General features: G+C 50.6%; 1 protein-coding gene and 1 pseudogene across 24 annotated transcripts in view; one reads left to right on the forward strand and one right to left on the reverse strand.

Moving 5' to 3' along the window:
- LOC309794496 (BRD4-interacting chromatin-remodeling complex-associated protein-like) overlaps positions 1 to 22,650 on the forward strand; it is an 85,273-nt gene that overhangs the window by 39,926 nt on the left and 22,697 nt on the right. For 6 of the 23 annotated variants that reach the window (XR_014292078.1, XR_014292085.1, XR_014292089.1 and 3 more), the window contains 3 exons: positions 12,297 to 12,397; positions 14,464 to 14,509; positions 14,616 to 14,658. Coding sequence is in view for 4 of the 23 variants with exons in the window: in XM_082606061.1 (XP_082462187.1) it covers positions 14,469 to 14,509; positions 14,616 to 14,658; positions 16,660 to 16,728; positions 21,020 to 21,115 (249 nt within the window). In the remaining 19 variants the exon portion in view is untranslated. Of the gene's footprint in view, positions 1 to 6,883; positions 7,059 to 9,862; positions 9,901 to 12,038; positions 12,209 to 12,296; positions 12,398 to 14,463; positions 14,510 to 14,615; positions 15,621 to 16,597; positions 16,729 to 18,976; positions 19,054 to 21,019; positions 21,158 to 21,249; positions 21,880 to 22,650 lie in introns of those variants that run through there. The other 17 variants (XR_014292079.1, XR_014292080.1, XM_082606059.1 and 14 more) reach the window with 15 other exon arrangements.
- LOC309794490 (zinc finger protein 541-like) overlaps positions 20,543 to 22,650 on the reverse strand; it is a 36,536-nt pseudogene continuing 34,428 nt past the window's right edge. The window contains exons 14-16 of the transcript in view: positions 21,147 to 21,287; positions 20,782 to 20,963; positions 20,543 to 20,664 (exon numbers count right to left, since the gene is read on the reverse strand). The product of the transcript in view is annotated as a zinc finger protein 541-like (transcript). The remainder of the gene's footprint in view (positions 20,665 to 20,781; positions 20,964 to 21,146; positions 21,288 to 22,650) is intronic.

Here is a 22,650-nt window from a genome sequence, read left to right on the forward strand (position 1 = left end):
CAGATTCTTTTCCCATATAGCTGGCCATTTGTATTCTTCATTCTTTTTTACAGCTGCATAGTATTCCCATTTAGATGGACCCAGTTTATTTAACCTGTTTTCCAGTGATGGCCAGTGGATTACTTCCAATATCTCGCTGGTAGACACACACCTTGCCCTAAAAACCTCCTAAATGTATAATTTTGGATATATCAGGTTGTACCTGTAGGATCAGACCATGAGTGAAATCTCCAGGTAAAGGGTAAATAAGTGTGCTATAATCTTGACCAATATTTCCCTGTACTGTTGATTCTCATTCCCACATGCCATATTTGTGAATTCATCTACCTGCTAAAATTTCTTTGTAACCCCCAGATCAGCACACCGGGTGCTTTCCCAGTCATTTACAGACATGTGCAGAGCAAGTGAAAAATTTGAGTTGTGCTGTGTGCCTGTTCCCAGCTGAGATCAACCAGGGCGACCCTCTGTCTTCTTGTTTCAGCTCTTACTGTAGCCAAGTGGCTTTTTCTTGGTCTGTTTAGTGCCACGTTTTTCACATTTGGGGGCTTTTGGTTGCTGGTTTAGCTGTTTAAAATGCCCCGCAAACATTGTGCTGAAGTGTTGGCTAGTGTTCCTAAGTTCCAGAAGGCTGTGATGTGTCTCAGATGAGCTTCGTTCAGGTGTGAGTTACAGCGCCGTTGGTTATGGGTTTACTGCGAATGAATCAGCCGTATATATTAAATCAGGCGTCTTTAAACAGAAACACATGTAAAAACAAGGTTATGTATTGATCAGTTGATGAAAATGTTGGGACCAGAGGCTCATAAGAACCTGTATTTCCCCCAGGAGCAATAGTTCCTTATTCTCTAATTCAGTGTTTGTGGCAACTTTGTCGAACATAACTACCACGAATAACAAGAATGGATTGTGTAGGGTTTTTTTGTTTTTTGTTTTTTTAAGCTGTGCTTTACTGGGATACAAAGTAAGTATAATAAAAGGCACAAACCTTAAGTGCACTGCTTGATGAATTTTGGCCAATATTACCTATGTAACCATCACCCAGATCTAGCTACAGACCATTTCCATCATCCCAGAAGATTTCCTCGTGGACCTTCCTAGTCAGTACTTAGCCCTCTCCCCCTCCTGCTGCTCGCTTAAGGCAATCACACCTCCGATTTTTTTCCCCATCACTTTCACTAGAACTTTACTTCAAGGGGATCGCACAGTGAATGGTCTTTTGTGTCTGGCTTCCTTTCCTCAGCATGGTGGATTTGAGATTCATCCATGACCTTGCGTGTATCAGTAGTTTATTCCCTTTCATTATCAAGCTGTATTCAAGTGCGTGGATATAACATAGTTTGTTTCTCCATCTACCAGTCGATGGACACTGTGCTGTTTCCAATTTGGGGCTTTTGTGAATAATGCTGCTATGAAAACTTCTGTACAAATGTTTTTGTAGACATACTTTTCACATCCATTAAGTCAATTCCTTGAAGTGGAATTTCTGGGTCATAGAGTAGGTGTATGTTTAACCTTAGTTAATTCAGGCTTTTAGTTCTCTTCTGGAACAACACATCTAGTTGAAGGCCATTCCAGGCATAGTTGGCAGCTCAATATTGCCAGGATGCTGGGTCTGTCTCTGATTCACTGGGCCTTCCCCCTCAGGAGTGCAAAATGGCTGCTGTAGCACTGGCCATTGTCACCATGCTTCACATCATTCTCTCAAGCAGGAAAGAGTAGGGGCAAATAATCTTCCCAATGTAAGGTTCTGTCTTTTTTATCCAAATGTAAACATCTTCCCATGTCCACACTTGGCTGCAAAGGAGGCTGAGAAAGGAAGTCTCTGGCAAAGGGGCAAAAGGCCTGTACTCACTGTGAGTCGTCCTCTTAGGAGGGTACATTGCTGAATGGAACCAAATCCAAGTTCTGTTTAAAAGGATATCAGACTGAGACTGGCTGTTGGACCCTCCTGAGCCTCGGAGGGGACCCTGCGAGGCCACATTGTCAGGGGCCTGGGCACTGGCTAGGAACTGGTGGCTTGTGTTCTATGCAAGAGCAAGAGCCCCAGAAGGAAAACTAAAGAGACAAAAGCTTCTAGAGCAGTGGTCCTTGGACCAGCAGCATCAGCATCACCTGGGAACTTGTTAGAAATGCAAATTTTCAGCACCCCCCGCCCCTGCCCCCAACCTGCTGATTCTGAAGTCCATTCTTTCATTCTTTCTTTTAAAAGCCTTCCAGGTGATTCTGGTGCCTGCCCACGTTTAGGAACAAGTGGTCTAAAGCATGTGTGGAATGTTGTAGGGGCTTTTCTTTCCCCTTCGCTTCTCTTAACTCCATTTTTTCCTGAACTTGAAGTGTTCTCTTCTGCTTGATGCCCTGGGCAGCCCTGTGTCTGGTCAGTGTAATCGCTGCTTTTGTTCCCTTCACCCCACCCCGTTACCTGTTTCACTCCTCAGAGTTTCCCCCCTGTTTTTTACACACTAGTATTAAGAAAAAATTCAAAAACCTTTTCAGATGCCTGATTTTCTTGGCAAGTCTGTGGCTTTATAGCTTCATTTAGAACAGCGGTGAATGGCAAAAAGGGAAAGAGAGAACATACCAAACATTTCTAGTGTGTGACTACCTGTGTAAACAAGGCTTTTAGGAGCTAGACACCAGTTGCTTTATGAGCAATCCAAGTTTTATAGGGCACGCTTTTATGTTGTTAAACTAATTCAGTGATTTTAGAACTCTAAAGGTCGCTGAACATAAAGGTGGTGTCGATTTTAATTGCTCTCCAAAGAGCTCTTTCTTTCTCTCTCCCCAAAAGTCTGGGTGGATGGATAGATGAAAAGAGAGATGGTGAGGCCTGGATCTGGGCAGGAATAGTGGTCATGGAGAGGAAGAGATAAAGTGGAGAGATTTGGGAGGTGGAATGGGTAAGACTTGGGTGAGGGACTTCCCTGGTGGCACAGTGGTTAAGAATCCACCTGCCAATGCAGGGAACATGGGTTCAATCCCCGGTCCGGGAAGATCCCACATGCTGCGGAGCAGCTAAACCCATGTGCCACAACTAATGAGCCTGCGCTCTAGAGCCCGTGAGCCACAACTACTGAGCCTGCATGCCACAACTACTGAAGCCCATGCACCTAGAGCCCATGCCCCGCAACAAGAGAAGCCACCACAGTGAGAAGCACGTGCACCACAACAAAGAAGAGCCCCCGTCGCCGCAACTAGAGAATGCCTGCACGCAGCAATGAAGACCCAATGCAGCCAAAAATAAATGAATTAATTAAAAAAAAAAAAAAAAGAAAGAGTTGGGTGAGTCAGAGGTGTGAGGTCAAAGTTGGTACTTAGTCTCTAGAGAGGGCTGTATCAGCTAGCTGCTGCCACATAACAAATAACCCCCAAGTTGAGAGGCTGTTCTGGTTACTGTTGCTGTTTAACAGATTACCCCAAAATGTAGCAGCTTAATGGAACAACTGTATTATGCTCACAGGTTTTATGGGCCAAGAATTTGACATGGAATTTGACATAGTGGGTCTCTGCTCCATGATGTCTGCAGTCTTGGCTGGGAAGACTCGCAGGCTGGGGGCTGAGGGCTTGTTCATATGCCATGCATGGCACCTGGGCTGGGATGACTTGAAGATAAGACCATCAACCAGAGCATCTACTCATGGTCTCTCCATGTGTCTAGCTTAGGCTTCCCCATAGCATGGTGGCCTCAGAGCGGTAAGAATTCTATTAAGGTGGCTTAGGGCTTCCAGGGTCAATGTCCTGGTGGACATGGCAGAAACTGAGTTGACTTTTATGACCTAGCTTCAGAAGTCACATAGTGGCACTTCTGTTGCACTGTCCTGGTTGAAGTAGTCACAAAGTTTCCTCAATTCAAGGGGACTGGCAAGATCCCACCTTGGTAGATCATGGGAGGTTGTAGACATTATTTCAGCCATGTTTGGAAAACACGATGCGCCACAGTGGATTAAAACAAAACTGTGGTTCCACTGGTTAGAATTTGGCCTTGGGTACCTCTGGTTACTTCTGTCTTACCTGGGTGTGGTCAGCTGTAGGTCAGCTAGGCAGCTCTGCTTCTAGGGCTTGGCTGGCTGTGAGCTGGGATGATAGAGGTGATGGGCATGTGTCTCTTGTCCTCCGAAAGGCTAGCCTGGACTTTGTCACATGGCAGCTGGGCAAAGAGTAGGCTCAGAAACGCACACCATCACTTCCACCACATTCTGTTGGCCAAGGCCAGTCAGAAGGCCAGCCCAAGTTCAAGGGTTGGATAATAAATAGGAGGAGCTGTAAACAGTGGGACTAGGGAGAAGAAGAGTTTTTGGCCCCAGTGGTCTTTTTTCCAGATCCCCTTGCCATCAGCCCTCTCCCATTTTGCTGGGCCTCTCTTCTCAATCAGCGGATTCACAGAGTACAGTCCTTGACCCACGGAAGGCTTTGAGAGTCCTTGTGATGGGCTGCAAAGATGTGTAGAAATGCCAACTCGTTTGTGTCAGGTTGTGTTTGACTGCAAATAACGGAAAACCTAACAGTGGCTTAAACTGTAAGGATTAAGAAGTCTGGAGGCAGGCAACCCATGAGGAGTGTTAAGAACCTAGTCTTTTTCTCTCCTCTCATCAGTTATCCTCCGTAGGTGGGCTTACCAGCCTCAGATTTATTGCCTCATGATTGCAAAATAGCTGCCACAGCTCCAGTCTTCTCAACTGTATTCAAAGCTGGAAGCAGGAAGCAAAAGACTTTCTCCCTAGAGAAGCTCTGTCTTTATATTCTGGAAGAAAACCTTTCCCAAATTCTGTCTTCCCCAAAAGATTCATTGAGCAGAACCCAACTCTGTACACTTTGGCTTTTACTTATTTGCAAAACTATGGCTAGCCTAGCTGCTAGGAAGCCTGGGAAAGTGAATGGCTGATAAAGGGGAGAGCAGTGCCACTGGCCTCGTCCAATTATTTTAAAGCTATTTTGGCCACAACCCACAGTCGGAAATATGTACACACAGAGACACACAAAATTGAAACGAGTATCACAAACTGATCCTTTTGCTTACCCTGTGTGATGCCTTTGAATATTTCCTATTCTATCCCATTCCATTTGACCCCATACTCTTTAACTTAAAACAAAATTCCTTGTCACAACCTGCTAATTGGATTTCACAACCCTCAAAGGCATGACCCATAGTTGGAAAAAGACTGACTGACTCAGAACAGCGTTTGTTTACATCTTGGAATTGGCAGGGGTTACCCCGAGCAGCATCAGGCTTCTGTGAGCAAGGCGAGGAGGGGTGGGGAAATGGTGTTTGGAAAAGCAACAGCTAGACTTTGCCACATCCTCTTCACCTATCACTTCCCATGAGCAAATGGTAGTGTCCCGTCGACTTTGATTTTTATGACTTGCAAATAACCTGAGGGTTACTAGCATTAAATTAAATCTAAATTAAAATTAGCCTGTTTCTGGAGCTTTGCGGGGACTTTTTTTTTTTTTTTTTGCGGTATGCGGGCCTCTCACTGTTGTGGCCTCCCCCGTTGCGGAGCACAGGCTCCGGATGCGCAGGCCCAGCGGCCATGGCTCACGGGCCCAGCCGCTCCGCGGCATATGGGATCCTCCCAGACCGGGGCACGAACCCGTATCCCCTGCATCGGCAGGCGGACTCTCAACCACTGCGCCACCAGGGAGGCCCTGCGGGGACTTTTAATTCTGTATCCTGCTCAGCAGCCTGGCTTCTGCACAACTCCTGATGACAACGCAAAACTCCGATGGCATTCCAAGTGCCGGAGGAATTCACAGGATTTTCTGGAAGGACACTTGGTCATTGTTGCATCCTGGCTGTTCTCTTGAGCTGGTTGTGGTTTCGCAAGCCCATCTTTTCGTGCTTTTGATAGCCCAGTGGTGGAGAAGGAGGTTCTTCAGAATCACAGGGTCTGAGTTCAAATTCTGGCCTCACAGTGTGGTTTGGGGCAAGTGTCCTGACCCCTGGGAGCCTCAGTTTCCTGCGCTGTGGGAAATGTTCCTCCTGCCTCCCCGGGGCCTGGGAGGAATCAATAGGTGTGGGGTTAGCACAGGGCCTGATACCAAGGAAGCACTGGGGCAGGGTAGGCTCTTCCTAGATGTATCAGCCAGCTTCGGCTGAGTGCTTTGCAGTAATGAGTGAGCCCTAGATCTCAGCAGCTGACAGCAGCAAAGGCTCCTCTCTCGCTCGTGTGTCCGAGCTTCGTGCATTGGCTGTGGCTCTGTCCACGTACCCATTGTCATGCCAGGACTTGGGCAGAACCGTGCGATGGCTTTTAAAGCTTCTGCTCTGAAGGAGCGCAAGGCGTCCGCTCCCCTGTGCGTAATTTGGGGTTGCAGCTTTGCATGCTAATTGTGTGTCCCCCACCTCCCCGGTCACTTTTTCAAAAGCTTTTTGAGTATGTGTGTGTCGAGGAAGGAGAGGGGCGTCTAATGTCACCCCTGGTTGAGAACCACTAGTCCTGATCTTGCCCAAAGTCAAGGACTGGGTCTGCTTTTGTTCGTTACGGTATCCTCAGCTCTCCCCCATGCTGGACACAGAGCGGGCAATTAGTAAATGCCCTTCTCACCAGGCTGCTCTTTGAACGAATGATTGGGTTTGTTTAACCACCTGTGCAAATTCATTTGTTCACCCCACAAATATTTAGTGACCCCCTACCATGTGCCATGCTCTGTGCAGGCTCTGGGTGTCCCACAGGGAACAAAACAGACAAAATCCCTGTCCTCGGGGCGGGGGGGGGGTTGACATTTTGGTGGGGGAGACAGACGACAAAAAATCAGAGAGACGTATGATTTTTTGATGTTCAAGTATTTTCAAAATAAAAAATTTTCAATTTGGAAAACTGCAAACGTGCACAAAGTAGAATAGTAAAACATGGACCCCATCAACCAACTCTTTGCCAATTTTCAGTTTTCCGCCACTCTGACAGACCAGCGCTGTCCAAGAGAGCTTTCTGCCACCGTGGGAATATTCTAGATCTGCGGTGTCCTGTGTGGTAGCCAGCAGCCACGTGTGGCTGTCAAGCCCACGAAATGTCGCCACCGTGACCGCAAACTAAATGTTTAATTTCCTTTACACTCTTAAGGTAAATCTTTTTTATTTAAAACTTTCACATTCCTCCTTGTCCCCCTTTTTTTCCCATGTGTTTATTGCAGTAAAATATACATAACACAACCTACCATCTCAGCCATTTCGAAGTGTACGATTCAGCGACAGTAAGTGCGTTTGCATAGTTGTGCAACCTTCACCCCCATCCTTCTCCAGAACTTGTAGCATCTTGCAGAACTGAAACTCTGCACCCACTAAACAATAACTCCCGGTTTCTCCTCCCCTGCCCCCAGTCCCTGGCAGCTGCCATTCTACTTCCTGTCTCTCCGTCATAAGTGGCATCAGATGGTATCTTTGTCTTTTTGTCACTGGCTCACTTCACCTAGCTTAAGGTCATCCATGCTGTTGCGTGTTTCAGAATTTCCTCCCTGAATGCTATTCCATTGTAAATAGACAGCACATTTGGCTTATCCAGTCATCTGTTGATGGACACTTGGGTTGTTTCTACCTTTTGGCTCTTGTGAATAGTGTTGCTGTGATCGTGGGTGTATAAATCTGTCTTCAAGAGCCTGCTTTCAATTCTTTTGTGTATATATCCAGAAGTGGACTTGCTGGGTCATATGCTAATTCTATTTTTAATTTTTTGAGGAACCGCCCAAGTGTTTTTCACAGCAGCTGCAACATTTTACATTTCCACTAACTAACAGAGCACCAGGGTTCCAGTTTCTCCAGGTCCTCGGCAAGACTTGTTAATTTTTGGTTTTTTGATAGTAGCCCTTCTAATGGGGGTGGGGCGGCATCTGTGGTTTTGATTGCATTTCCCTAATGATTGGTGGTGTGGATCATCTTTTCCTGTGCTTATGGCCATTTGTATATCTTCTTTGGACAAATAGCTACTCAAGTCATTTGCCCTAATTTCATTTCATTAGCTTGAACTTAAATGCGCGTAGTCACACATGGCTAGTGGCTTCCGTATTGGACAGCGCAGGTCAGTATGCCCCTGACCTCCCAGAACTGGATTATTTTGCAGTAAATCACAGACATTTGATCACTTCACCCCTATGTATTTTAGGATGTATTACTAAAAGGTAAGAACTCTAAAGGAAAAAAAGCAGAAAAACAAAAACACTATGCCATTGTTATACCTAGAATCTTCATCACAATTTCTTAGTATCATCAGATATCCAGACAGCATTCAAATTCTGTCTTTCCACTCTCAGTGGGTTCATTTGTGTCTTTCAAGGCTCCCTCTGTCTGCCGGGTTGAGAGCTGCAGGCTCCTGGGTAGCCCTGTGCATGAGTGGGTAGGGGGCACGTATCACTGGTTGTGTGTGGCGCATGGTTTCCCATTCACCACTCTATTTAGCCTCGTTTATCTCACCTGACAAATGGGGTAACAACAGGGGTTTGGAAGGACCCAAGGAGACCTGGTACCTGGCAGTTGAAGTCGGACCACGTGCATAATCAAATGATATGTAAACCCTTCCATATGGTAACTCCATTTTTAGTTTTTTAAGGAGCCTCCATGCTGTTCTCCATATTGGCTGCACCAATTTCCATTCCCACCAACAGTGCAGGAAGGTTCCCCTTTCTCCACACTGTCTCCAGCATTTATTATTTGTAGACTTTTTGATGATGGCATTCTGACTGGTGTGAGGTGATACCTCATTGTAGTTTTGATTTGCATTTCTCTGATAATTAGCAATGTTGAGCATCTTTTCATGTGCCTGTTGACCATTTGTATGTCTTCTTTGGAGAAATGACTATTCAGGTGTTCTGCCCACTTTTTGATTGGGTTGTTTGTTTTGTTGTTATTGAGTTGTATGAGCTGTCTGTATATTTTGGAAATTAAGCCCTTGTCAGTCACATCATTTGCAAGTATCTTCTCCCAGGCTATAGGTTGTCTTTTCCTTTTGTTTCTGGTTTCCCTTACTGTGCAAAAGCATATAAGTTTGATTAGGTCCCATTTGTTTATTTTTGCTTTCATTTCTATTGCCTTGGGTGTAAACCCTTCAAAATGTGCTCAAGGGCCAAATGTGACAAAAGGCACCAGGTGGAAAAGCTGGGGCCTGGGGACTTTTGTCCAACCTGACTGTGCTGTGGCCAGAAAGCTTTGGGAGTTGCCCCACTAGGTAAGATTCACAATGGCAGCTAAAATGATTGTGTAACAGTATCTATCGCTTACAAAATACTTTACTACACCAGAGGATTAAAGGCCTAAGAGCCTCTCCACTGCCATACGTGAAAATAAGGACTATGATTGTGCCCATTTTACAGATGAGGGCACTGAAGCCTAGAGCGGTGAAGTCACTTGCCCGACTTCAGCCCACGTGTGGGGAAGTGGAGATTTGAACTGCTGACTCCAACCCCAAACTGTAACCCCATGCTGGGCCTCTTGGCATCAACCTGATAGGCGACATAGATGCCAACCCTGGCACCTGAACAGGGGACCCATCTCAGAGGAACCCCGGACCTGCTGATCATTGACAAATGGTTTTCTTTTTATTATGGAAACTTTCGAGAAGATGTACATTAACTAGAACGGTGTACTGAGCCCCCAGGTAGCCATCATCCAGCTCTAACAGTTACCAACATTTGCCATGTCTGTTAGCTCTCCTCCCCCACTACAACTCTATGCTGATTATTTATTTTGTACGGTTTTGGTTTTTTTTTTTTTTTTTTTTTTTGCGGTACGCGGGCCTCTCACTGTTGTGGCCTCTCCCGTTGCGGAGCACAGGCTCAGCGGCCATGGCTCACAGGCCTAGGCGCTCCGCGGTATGTGGGATCTTCCCGGCCCGGGGCACGAACCCGCGTCCCGTGCATCGACAGGCGGACTCTCTGCGCCACCAGGGAAGCCCTGTTTTGTACAGTTTTTTAAAGGTAAAATTAACATGGTTGAATTGATATGTGTTGACATACAGAAACCTGAGCTGTGAATTTTTAAACCCCCATGTAACAGACACCCCATCACCATGCAGAACCTTGCCCTCTCCCCGGAAAGTCCCCCTCGTCCATTGCTCTGCTGTTAGCATCTGAATGAAAACACATGGATAACAGATTCTCACAGGCTGGAGCCTCCCACTGGACATTCACCCGCAGATCCCCTTTGGAGAGCCCTGTTCAGGAGACACCCACCTCCTGGCTCTACTTCTGGTCCGACGTTTACAGAACTTGGGCCACACCCAAAGCTTGGGGCATGGAGGAGGGGGGAACCCACATGGAGCTGGCGGCGCTCCCAAAGCCACCTTGGGCGCTTGTGATCACCCTGGTCCAGGGCAGTGCACCTGGAATCTAGATGGGCCAGGATCCCGTGTTCCAGGGTCTTGTGACAGATGCTTTCTAGCTCTTTCCAGGGCCTGGGGCTCTCCATAAAAAGGAGAAGCAGCTCTCGTTCCTGCTCTCTCTTCCATCTGCTCGCTTTATCGCTTTTTTGGATCTGAGCTATCCCAGGCATTCACAAAATGCTAACAAAGGCTGTCACCCAGCTTCGTCTTATCTTGACCCTGTGGCGTGTTGGCTTCACATTTAAAAGAGAAACAATATGACGAGAGGACCGTCTGTGGGATAGTGGTTAAGGGCGGGGACTCTGGAGTCAGCCGACCTTGGCTCAGACCCCAGCCTGACCACTGACCACTGGAGGGATATAGGGCGTATGGCTCACCGTTCTGAGCCTCGCCTTCCTCATCTGTGGAATGGGGCTGCGAAAAGCACCTGCTTCATAGGGATTCAAAGACGGTGAACAGGCTGATACGTGCAGAGTACTTCAAACCAGCAGCCATCATCATCGTCATCACAGCCACCATCATTACTGTCATCAGGTCAATCCTTGTTATTCGTGGATTCCATATTTGTGAATCCGCCTGTTTGCTAACATTGTTAACCGCCAAATCAGTACTCACGGCGCTTTCCTGGTCACTTGCAGACGTGTGCAGAGCCGTGAGTCTATCTTGAGTCTCCCGATGCACGTGCTACCAGCTGAGGTTGAACGCGGCGACCCTCTGCCTCTCTGTTCAGCTCGAGAGCTATAAAGAAGCATCCTCTTTAGCGCCCTGTTGTTTTGCACTTTTGTGCTTTTTGTGGGTGGTTTTGCTGTTAAACCCGGCCCCTCCCGTGTAGGGCTGAAGGGCCGCCCACTGTCCATAAGCACAGGAAGGCTGCGATGTGCTCTGGAGAGATCGCGCGTGTGAGGTGACCTGCCCTCAGGCATGAGTTACAGCGCTGTGGGCCTTGAGCTCGGTGTGAGCGAATCAACCGTTTATGTTAAACAGGGTGTCTTTATTGTTTTTTTAAATTATTTTTAAAATAAATTTATTTATTTATTTATTATTTATGGCTGAGTTGGGTCTTCGTTGCTGTGCGTGGGATTTCTCTAGTTGCGACGAGCAGGGGCTACTCTCGTGGTGCGCGGGCTTCTCATTGCGGTGGCTTCTCCTGTTGCGGAGCACGGGCTCTAGGCGCGCAGGCTCAGTAGTTGTAGCGCACGGGCTCTGTTGCTCCACGGCATGCGGGATCTTCCCGGACCAGGGCTCAAACCCGTGTCCCCTGCATTGGCAGGCGGACTCTCAACCACTGCGCCACCAGGGAAGTCCCAAACAAGGTGCCTTTAAACAGAAACACACATAAGCCAAGGGGATATATTGATGGGTTGATGAGAATGGGACCAGAGGCTGGCAGGAAGCTAACCCTGTCTTTCCCCAGGGGCTGCGGCTCAGCGGCCATAATCGCAAATTCACGGTGACCTTATAGGACATAAGCACCTCAGATGATGAGACCTGACTGTAGTTTGCTAGATTGAAGTGCTGATGGATTATATCATATAATGTTATATACTATTGCATGATGTGTGTGTGTGTGAATATATATATATATATGTACACACACTGTATGTAGATATAGTGCAGTGTGTCTGCATATATATATGTGATAATGTACAGTGTTGTTTCCTGTGGGTTTTTGTTTTGTTGTTTTTTTTTTTGCGGTATGCGGGCCTCCCACTGTTGTGGCCTCTCCCCTTGCAGAGCACAGGCTCCGGACGCGCAGGCTCAGCGGCCATGGTTCATGGGCCCAGCCGTTCCACGGCATGTGGGATCTTCCCAGACCGGGGCACGAACCCACGTGCCCTGCATCGGCAGGCGGACTCTCAACCACTGCACCACCAGGGAAGCCCCTTTCCTGTGGTTTTAAACTGGTATTTGACCTCTCGTCTCTCTGGCTACATCTTTCTCCCTTTCACTGACTGTCTCACTCACAGCCTCTCTCTCATTCTCTCTCCACAGCTGGCCCCCAAAAGGACCCTCCCCACATCCCCAGCTGGGGGCCCTGCGTAGAGCTGGAGTGGACGCCCCCTCCTTCCCTTCATGATTCGTTTGTAGCGCAGGTAACCAGCCAAGCATCCTGCTCATTCCCGGAGGGGCCGTGGTCTCCCGTCCACCTCCCCGGAAGGGACGTTCCTTCTTGGAAGAGCCTGGCTCAGCCACATCCTTCAGCCCCGCCCTCTCCAGCCTGGGCCCCCTGGGTCCTTCGGGCCATTCCCCCCCAACCTCCATGCCATCTGCAGGCAGGATCTCCCTCCCCCCTTTCCGTCTTCTCCAGATTCTCTGCAGATCCTGCCTTGTCATTCCCTGGCCAGGCCTTGCCCACCTTAGGCTGGTTGGGAAGGGCAGGGGCTCGTAGGCCACAGAGCTGGTGACATGGGAAGACAGTGGGTGTGGGCGGAGATATGAAGCCAGAGAGAGTGTGTTATCTTGCCGCACGGATGCAGCAAGAGCCTTGGAAGGGCCTCTCTGGGGACAGTCCCCGGGGCCAGCTCTAGAGGCGAGCGTGATGGGTGTGTGAGGCTCCGGAGCCATGTGTTTCTGTTCTAGACTGGGCTTGTTAACCCAGGGCCCGTGAAGTGTGTACGTGTGTGCATACGTGTGTGTGTGTGTGTGTCCCATGACACACTTCCCCTGGGAAAGAACGTGTAACATTTCTGGCCCACATGCATGTTTCTGGCAAGAGGGTCCTTTGTTTTCATCAGACTCTCCAGGGTACTGTCCAGAGGAGCCCCTGAAATAACCATATGGGTTCCCTCCCTGAGATTCTTTACGTCACAGAGCCGTCGAGGGTAATAGGGGCTGTAGTGGTGATCAGGAAGTTCAGAGAATGCTATTGAGGGTTAGGGATGGTGACCCAGCTGGGGGGGGGGGGCACGACAGTCACCATGTCCTCAGTGAGTTCGGGACCATCCCCCTCCCCCTACCAAGAAGAAAAAGAGAGGGTAACAACTCCATGGCCCTGGACCGGGATTGTGTGTGATTTCTCATCGTGTTCTGTCTGCGTGGTTGGGAGGGAAGGATGCGTGGGCTGATGGAAGGATAGGCGGATGGGGACTTCCCTGGCGGTCCAGTGGTTAGGACTCAGTGCTTTCCCTGCCCGGGCCCGGGTTCAGTCCCTGATCGGAGAACTGAGATCCCGCAAGCCTCTCAGTGCGGCCCAAAACAGTAAAAAGGAGGAGCGGATGGAAGGACGCGTCAGTTTGTGTGTTTGGAAGACAAGAAAGATGGGCGGTTGGGTGGAAGTTTGTAAAGATGGGTGCGTGGAAGCTTGGTAGGATGTCTGGAGCAGTGGTGGTTGGCGCGGGGGTGGATGGGCAAACAGAGAACTTGTTTTCTCACTTGTAAACTGGGGCACACGGCATCCCTTTCCCATGGGGGCTGAACAAGCTAACATTTGTGAAACGCTTGGGACAGTGCCTGGCACATGGTAAGCAGGAGCCAAATGTTAGCCGTCCTCATCCTCATCATTCTGACAGGCTCGGCCCGGCTCTGGCGGTTCCTCTGACTCAGAGCGCCTGCCCTCCTGGCCCCTCTCCCTCTCTGTTCCCTTCCTTGAGAACCACGCTGCATGTGTCTTCCAGGGGGACCCAGAGCCTGGGCCCCTTCATGCCGCCTCCCCTCCCTCCCTCTTTCACCCAGTCACGTGTAGGACAGGAGCACAGGCTTGGGGCCAGACTTGTGGGTTCAGGGCTGGCTCTGCCACCTGCTAGCTGGGAGACAGAGAACCATGGTCTCAGCTCTTCCTTTTACTCATCTGCAAAGCGGGGGTGGCAGGACCCACCTCGAGGGATACTGTGGGGATTAAATGAGATACATGTGTGTGAAGCACTTAGCACGGGGCCTGCATGTGATCAGGACTCAGTCTGGGTTGATGTCATCACCATCGTCATCAGACGCTGGGGAGAGAGAGGGAGGAGGAAAAGGCAGCTGTCTGTCTCTGATCAGGAGGCTCTGGTACGGAGGGCACCTGCCCCACCCCTACCCATGCCCCTAGACTTAAGGGGACAGAAAGCCTGACCCCTCCAGGGGTCTTGGCCCCAGGGAATGGTCCTTGCAGGGAGGGTCCTGGCACGCTGCCGACATCTAACTTGTCTCCCTTGCCCTCTTCCCGCCCTGCCCCGTCCAGTGGCGATGGATGATGAGGATGGGAGATGCTTACTAGACGTGATTTGGTGAGTAATGGGCTCCCCACCCCACCCCACCCCACCCTCCCCCACCCTCTCCCTCCCCTCCCCTGTCCCTCATGTCCTCAAATGTCTCTCCCCTTCTCTCTTTCAGTGACCCTCAGGCCCTCAGTGACTTCTTACATGGATCTGAGAAGGTGAGTGCTGGGGCAGGGAGAAGCATCCCCAGGGCAGGGGCCTGTGGAATTGGGAGCTGAGAGACACTCCCCGCTGATTCAGTAGACATCTGCCCCTTGCCTTCCATGAGCCAGGCCCCAGGGTTATGGCAGAGAGTGAAAGAGATGGCAAATCCCTGCCCTCACTCCATACACATTTCCTTGGTAAACAAAGCAACCGAGAGCTAATAAAGGTGATGGTGGAAAGCACCATGCAGAGCAGCATAAGAAATAATAATGTCACTTGCACAACAAAAGAGGTTTAAAAGAAAATGAATGGGAGGCGGAAGCAGGGGCTTCTTCTCTAGCTGGTGTGAAGCTGAAGGATCAAAGGGAGGTGCCCATGGCGCTCTGGGCAGGGGAAGGACAGGTAGGAAGGTTGGAAAGTTTGAGAAAGAAGGCCAGTGGGGCCGGAATGAAGGGGAAACTAGAAGGTGGTAAGACTGGAGTGGACAAAAATCACCAGGTCATGAAGGGCTTGGAGGACTTGATCGAGGAGTTCAGACTTTATTCTGAACGTGACAGGCAGTTCTGACGGGTTATTAAGCAGGAGAATGCCACATTCCGTTTGCCCTCCAGGGAATGGAACAAAGTGGGGGAGAGTGGATGTCTGTTGAGCCATGAGGAGCTGTATCAGTCACCCACAGCTGCATAACAAGTTATCCCATCACTTAGTGACTTAAAACAACATTTGTTAGAGCTCTCAGTTTCTGAGGGTCAGGAACTGGGGAGTGCTTAGCTGGGTGTCTAGCTCAGTGTCTCCCCTGAGTAGCAGTCAGGATGTTGCCTGGAGCCACTGTCATCTGAGGGCTTGTCTGGGGCTGGAGGATGTGCCTCCACAGTGACTCACTGCCGTGGCAGTTGGCTGGAGGCCTCAGCTCCTCACCATGTGGGCCTCCCCCTAGGATTGCTTGAGTGTCCTCACAGCATGGCAGCTGGTTCCCCCAGAGCAAGTGGCCCAAGGGAGAGAGCCAGGAGGAAGCTCAGTGCCTTTTATGACCTAGTCTCCAAAGTCGCACACTGTCACTTCCGTCATACTGCATTTGCTAGAAGCGAGTCACTAAGCCCGCCCACACTCACAGGGAGGGGACGGAGCTCAGCTCCTTGAGAGGGGATGTATCAAATAATCTGTGGAGCGGAGGCGAGTGCGGAGCAGAAGTTGGTGGCCTGGGCCCCAGGGCAGGCACGGGAGGAGGTACCAGACGCTGGCTCTGGGATCTGTCTGGGAGGCAGGATCACTAGACTTGCTGGTGGCTTAGACGGTGAGGAAGAAAGAGCATCCAGAATGCCTCCTGGACTTGACCTGAGCAGCTGAGTGGGTGGTGGTACCGTTCTCTGAGACTGGGAGTTCGAGGTGGATGCCAGAAGTCCAAGGGCGGCTATTGGATATAGCAGTCTGGGGTTCTGGAAAAAGATCAGCTGGACAGAGAAACTGGGGAGGCTTGGCTGTGGACAGCCATTCATTGGGCGCTTAGGGCCTGTTGTAGACATTGCCTATGTCTGCAGGAACGAGACAGGTCCCTGTGCTCCCAGACACGGGAACAGCACGCACGTTAGGCGCCCGGGTGGCAGGGCGTGCCGGGTGCTTGGGCTGGGCAGTGGAAGGAGTGACTTAGTAGGAAGGGACGGACAGTTGTCGGGAGGAGGTGACAAATGTGACAGGCCCTGCCAGATGTGTTACCAAAGACGCTTGAGCAAAGCCACGGAGGCAGGATTCTAGAGTTCAAGGCAGGCATGTCAGGAGAGGCTCGGACTCAGTGCTGGGGTTGCCTCACATTTTAATCTTGCAGCCAAGCCCCTTTCTTTGGGGCGACTTTTCTGGAGGCGGAGTTTCCTGTACCCCTCGAATCTCCCCCCGCAACCCCCCCACCTCGTCTTTGTCTTTTTGTCCCATGTAACCCTCAATTGGTTTTTGTTCTAGAGGTGGGCCGGCCCACTGCCCAGCTGACCTTTGACCTTGGGTGGGGGCGGGTCTTGGTGCAGCTTGACAGTGATGAGCTCCTGGATAATCCCGGGGAGGCCCGTCGAAGTGCCTTCTATGAAGGTCCTGGGGTAAGTGGCCCGGGGGCTCGGGGAAGGCCGTGGGCTCCAGGCATCACCCAAGTCGCCTGTGGTGGCAGCCAGTGGGGGAGGGGAGAAGGGGTCGCACTCGTCCCCTGAGGCACTTTGCCGGGAGGGGGGCAGGGGGCAGTCACTGAGGAGCAGTGTGGGGTGGAGGTGAGGCCGGAGCTGCTGGACCCCCAGCTGTGCCCTCCGGCCCCTCAGAGAAGGAGGTGTGGTCCTGAGTCCCTGGCCTTGGAGGGCAGCTGCTACAGAGCTGGAACAGAGGCAGAGGCTGGCTCTGGAGTTCACAGTGGGCAGGGCGGGGGCGCTGGGGGGTCCTGTCCCGGCCCAGCCATGGGTGGGGTGTGTGACCTGGGGGAAGGGGATCGACTGTTGTGGACCTCAGTGTCCACCTGGAAGATGAAGGCAGGGGTGATGAGCAAAGCCCAGAGCGGGGAACACAGTGGACTTTTATTGAGCACCTACTGTGTGCCGGGCCCATTACTCAGTGCCAGTCGTCCCTCCCTCTTCTTCCTCTTGTGTGGCCTCTCCCCTCCCCGCTTCGCTCCCCATCCCTCCCCCTCCTTTTTCCTCCTCCCCCCTCTTCTCTCTCCCTCCCACTCCCCCCTCCTCCGTCTTCATTAACATAACTATCAGTTACCAAATACCTATCATATGCCAGGCCCTTTACAGTAATTTTCATTTAGTCCTCACAACAACCACAGTAACATTCCAAATAATTTATCTGGCATAATATAAATGACTAAATCCAGAACCCAACAAATACACATTATGTTCATGTTATTACATTTACGGAAGAGTAACAATGTGTATTATTCTTACCCGTGCCGTCCTCTTAATGCCCATAACGTCCCTGGTCAGGTTCTCGGCACCTCCTGTACGTGACGTCAGTGAACGTCACGACTGTCCTAGGAGGCGGGTTTGGTTATGGCCATTTAGCGGTTAGGAACTCAGAACTGCCTGGTCCTTGGTTGGGGGCTGAGCCGGAGCCCCATCCTGCCAGGCACTGCCCTCCACTCAGCAGCAGGGTGACCCCTTTCCCCGGTCTGGGAGGCAAGGAGGGAGCAGTGCCCACCTCACTGAGCTGTTATTAACGACAACATGGACAGTAATAATGACGGTAACAACGATAGATGATGTTTCTCGCGTGCCAGCCAAGAGCCACGTACTGCTCTGAGCCCTCCACTAGGATTAACTCAGAATCCTTCAAACTACAGGTGGTGTTATTTTTTTTTAATTTTATTTATTTTATTTATTTATTTTTGGCTGCGCTGGGTCTTCATTGCTGTGCGTGGGCTTTCTCTAGTTGCGGCGAGTGGGGGCTACTCTTCGTTGCAGTGCGCGGGCTTCTGGTTGCAGTGGCTTCTCTTGTTGCAGAGCATGGGCTCTAGGCGTGCGGGCTTCAGTAGTTGTGGCTTGCGGGCGCTAGAGCGCAGGCTCACTAGTGGCGCATGGGCTTAGTTGCTCCGCGGCATGTGGGATCTTCCCGGACCAGGGCTCGAACCCGTGTCCCCTGCATTGGCAGGCAATTCTTAACCACTGTGCCACCAGGGAAGCCCCCGAACTACAGGTTTTGATCCATCGCCTGGTCAAGTATCAGTGGGTTTTCCATGCCCTTGGCATAATTATTACTTGTGGAATATTTGCTCTAAAATGCATGTATAGATTACACACTCGTGTCCTGGATTGCCATCCCGGAAAGCATTTAAGAAACATCAGGTTCGGGACTTCCTTGGTGGTGCAGTGGTTGGGAGTCTGCCTGCCGATGCAGGGCCCTGGTCTGGGAAGATCCCACATGTCGCAGAGCAACTAGGCCCGTGAGCCACAACTACTGAGCCTGCGCGTCTGGAGCTTGTGCTCCGCAACGAGAGGCCGTGACGGTGAGAGGTCCGCGCACCGCAATGAAGAGTGGCCCCCGCTCGCCGCAACTAAAGAAAGCAATCGCACAGAAACGAAGACCCAACACAGCAAAACAACAACAACAAGAAAAAGTTAAAGGGCATTAAAAACAAACCAACCAGATATATGTGGGTAGGCATTTTCCATCCCAGTTACAGAATGAGAAAACTGAGACTCAAACAGGGCAAATGACTTGCCCAAGGTGGCAAAGAAGGAAGAAGAGCCAGGCTGTAGATTCTGGTTCATCTGATGCCAGAGTCCTTTCCCCAACCAAAGTGCCCGCACCGCTTCCAACTCAACTTCCTCCTCTGCTCCTCCTCCCTCCCCGTCTTTTCAGATGGACTGAGCTGAAACCTGGCCCTTCTGTGAAGCCTCCTGACACCAGCGTTTGCCCTGCTCCCCTAGCCAGTCCCTCCGAAGGCAGCACACAGTTACAGACACAGTCACGCCTTTAAGCCATCAATCCTCTGAGGTGTCCCTCTTCCTCATCTCAGTTAACAGCATCTACTCAGTTGCTCAAACCCCAACCTGCCCTGCCAACCTCGATCTGTCCTTTTCCTTACCAGCTCTCCCTGTGATGTGTGACCCATCAGCATGTCTGAATCTACTTCTAACATGATCCCTAATCCTTGCGCTTCTGGCCTCTTCACTGCTACTCCAGCCCAGGCCACCATCTCCGCTGAGAGCCTTCCAGCTACTCTCCAGGATTCCTGTCTTGCCGCCCACGGCACCCTCACAGCAGCTAGAGCTTTGCACAACCTCCCCTGGTTCCCGTGGCAGAGTCTGTGCTTTGCCGCACCGTGGCCTGGAAGTGGGTCTCAGCCTCAGCAGCCTCCTCAGTGTGGCTTCCCACCCCCGCGCCATCCACCTGCCAGCGTCTGCCACTCCCTGTCACTCCCTCGGACTTGGCCCCCTGCTGTACTTTCCTCATGTCGCTTTGTGGTAGACACAAGGTCTGACTCCCCAGTGGCTGTTTCTGCTTCCTCTTCTTTTCCTGGCAAATGGGATTCCAGTTTGGATCGGGTGACAACAAATTTGAGGGAACACACTGGTTCTCCCCAGTCCTGGAACTGGGGAAAACCAGGGGGGAACACAACTTACGCTTTTGCCCTGGAGACAAATCTTGAGGGTCCGGGATAACGGTGGCCACTTCCCTTTCCACTGCCACGGATCAGTTCAGAAAGAGCACGGGCTACAGTTCTGGCCGAGGAGACGTGAGGGGCGTTCTGTTGGGCGCTGCTACAAGCTTTCCTCACTTTTAAAAAGGGGAACAAGGAAGGGAGGGAGCTGCTCTCTGCCCTGCACCCTCCGAAGGTTTGGGTGCTCTGTGTACAAGAGGGGATTCTTGCTGCTGCTGCTGCAGCCGACTTGCAGACGCTGGCCACTGCTGGCAGGCCTGGACTTCACCGTGGAGCCACTGGCACCACCACGTGTCCTGAGAGCTTAAACCTACGCTGACTCCTCTGTTATTACGGCCCAAAGCATATGCACTATAGATATCTAAACTCACCTTTTTGCTGCTTTATCACTCCTACCTTCCCGCTCCTAAAATGTAAGCTCTGTGAGGGGAGGGGCCTGTCCCTCCATCACTATGTCCCCATCACGTGGACTGGGCATTGTCTGGCACAGCTACAGCAGGTGCTTGATAAATGCTGGCTGCATTAATGTATGAGGGTCCTCCAGAGCAGGGACTCAGTCACTGTGGCTTCTGGGAGCAGCAGGGGCTCAAAAGCCTTCGCTGGATCAACAGGCAGGGAAGCCAGAAGACAGCTTCTTAAGAAACAAATTTAATACTATATACAAGGGAAAACGTACAGAAACAACAAAGGAGACGCAACAGGGCTGGAGGTGCCCATCCCAACTAGCTGCCCACGCAGAGGGCCGATGCCAGCCCCTAGCTCGCCCTCCTCCTCCTACAGTTGGAAGGGCTCCATGGGCCCCCTTGCCCTGGCGGTGGGATCCACGTGGTCCTGAAGCCGGTGCCACTTCATGTGGGCATTCCGACCCTTGATCTTGCCAAACACCCTGAGGAGGCACCAGAGGACACAGGGGTCAGAGCAGGGGGAGGCGGGTAGCCCTGAGGGGGGCACCCCAGAGGGCTGAGGGCAGGCGGTGTGGGAGCATCTAAGGAAAGGGCGGTACCTCTCACACTTCTGGCAGGGAAAGAAGCCCTGGCCCTTGCTGCTCCCCGGCAGCTCAGGGGTCCGCTTCGAGCCGGTGTTTGGGCTGGAGTTGGGGATGGACTCCCTCCTGTAACTCTCAGTAGTCCTCTGTAATTCGGGGGTTGGGCGGTGGCTGGGTTTCCTCCAAGGGCTACGAGTGACCTGCACAGGGGGCAGAGGTGATGAAAGGGTGCTGACCGCCCCGCCGCCCTTCTAAGGGAGAAGCAGGTGTCCAGAGCGTCCAGACGTCGCGGGGTGCACCCCCCCACCGCCACCCAGCTTGGATGGGCACCGGGCATCCAGATCCGTGCTGAACTCCTGAAGCCCTATCCCGAGACCCTCTACCTTCGCTTCTGTCCTGTCTGCTTCACCCAGCTCTCTCTTGACCCTCTTTTCCGGCACTGGGGCTCGGCCGCAGTCAAACTTGATCATTTTCTTCTGCGTGTAGTAGAACTCGACACACTGGGCTACTGTTTTTGTCTGGACCTAGTGGAGGAAGACAGAAGCCGACTAAGGACAGTGCCTCAGGAGTAGCAGTGAGAATGGCCTTGACGCCCTAAATCCCCTCCCCATGGGGCCAGCCGCCACTTTTTGAAAGCCCTCCTGAAACGTGTCTCCCCTACGGCTTGGTATGCTCCACTGCTACGGGAGACAGAGAATCACAAAGTCCTCCTGGGGATGAAGGAGTTCAGAGAGAAGCCACCAGAGTCAACACCATCTAAGCTCTGCACGCTCTGAGCAACAAGGCTGGCCCAAGAAGGCTTCTCTCCAGGAAAACGCACACAAAGGTACACACGAGGACGCTCACTGTGACGACATGTGGAGCCACATGACTACCGACTGGGACTAATTAAACCAGAGTGTCCTTACGTGTTGGATACCTCATAGCCTTATGCGACAGCTAGGCAGAGCCCTCCAAAAAACTGAAGAGGAAGGAATACTTCCCAACTCAGTCCGTAAGTTCAACATTTCTCTGATACCAAAGCCAGACAAAGATATTACAAGGAAAGAAGGCTACAGACCAATGTCCCTCATGAACATAGATGAAAATTTTTAAACAAAACTTTAACGAACAGAATCCAACTATATATATATATATATATATATATATATATATATATATATATATATATAAAGGAGAATATACCATGACTAAGTGGAGCTCATCCCAGAAACGTGAGGTTGGTTTAACAATCGAAAATCAATGTAATTCATCATATTAAACTTAAAAAAGAGAAATCATATGAGCATCTTGATAGGTGCAGAAAAAGCATTTGATACAATCCAATGTCCATTCCTGATGGAAACTCTCAGCACAATAGGAATAGAAGGAACTTCTCTTCAACCTGATAAATGATACCTACAAAATCCCTACAGCTAACGGTGGAGTGTTTTCCCCTCAAATATCATGAACAACACAAGGATTTCCACTCTCACCACTTCTACTCAATACTGTACTGGTGGTTCTAGAGTGCAAAAAGGCAAGAAAAAAAGTAAAGGCATCCAGGTTGGAAAGGAAGAAAGAAAAGTGTCTTTATTTACAGATGATATGACTGTCTATGTAGAAAATTCAGTGGAATCCACAAAAAAGTTACCAAAACTAGTAAGTTAGTTTGGCAACATTTCAGAACACAAGATCAATATAAAAATCAATTTTATTTCTATACATAGTAGCAACAAACCATTGGAAACTGAAATAAAAAAGAACTCTATAACATCATAAAAAACACAAGTACTGGGCTTCCCTGGTGGCGCAGTGGTTGAGAGTCCGCCTGCCGATGCAAGGGACACGAGTTCGTGCAATGGTCCTGGAGGGATCCCACGTGCCATGGAGCGGTGGGGCCCGTGA

This window comes from Mesoplodon mirus (genome assembly GCF_964341445.2).
Source record: "Mesoplodon mirus genome assembly, chromosome: 19".
NCBI lineage: Eukaryota > Metazoa > Chordata > Mammalia > Artiodactyla > Ziphiidae > Mesoplodon > Mesoplodon mirus.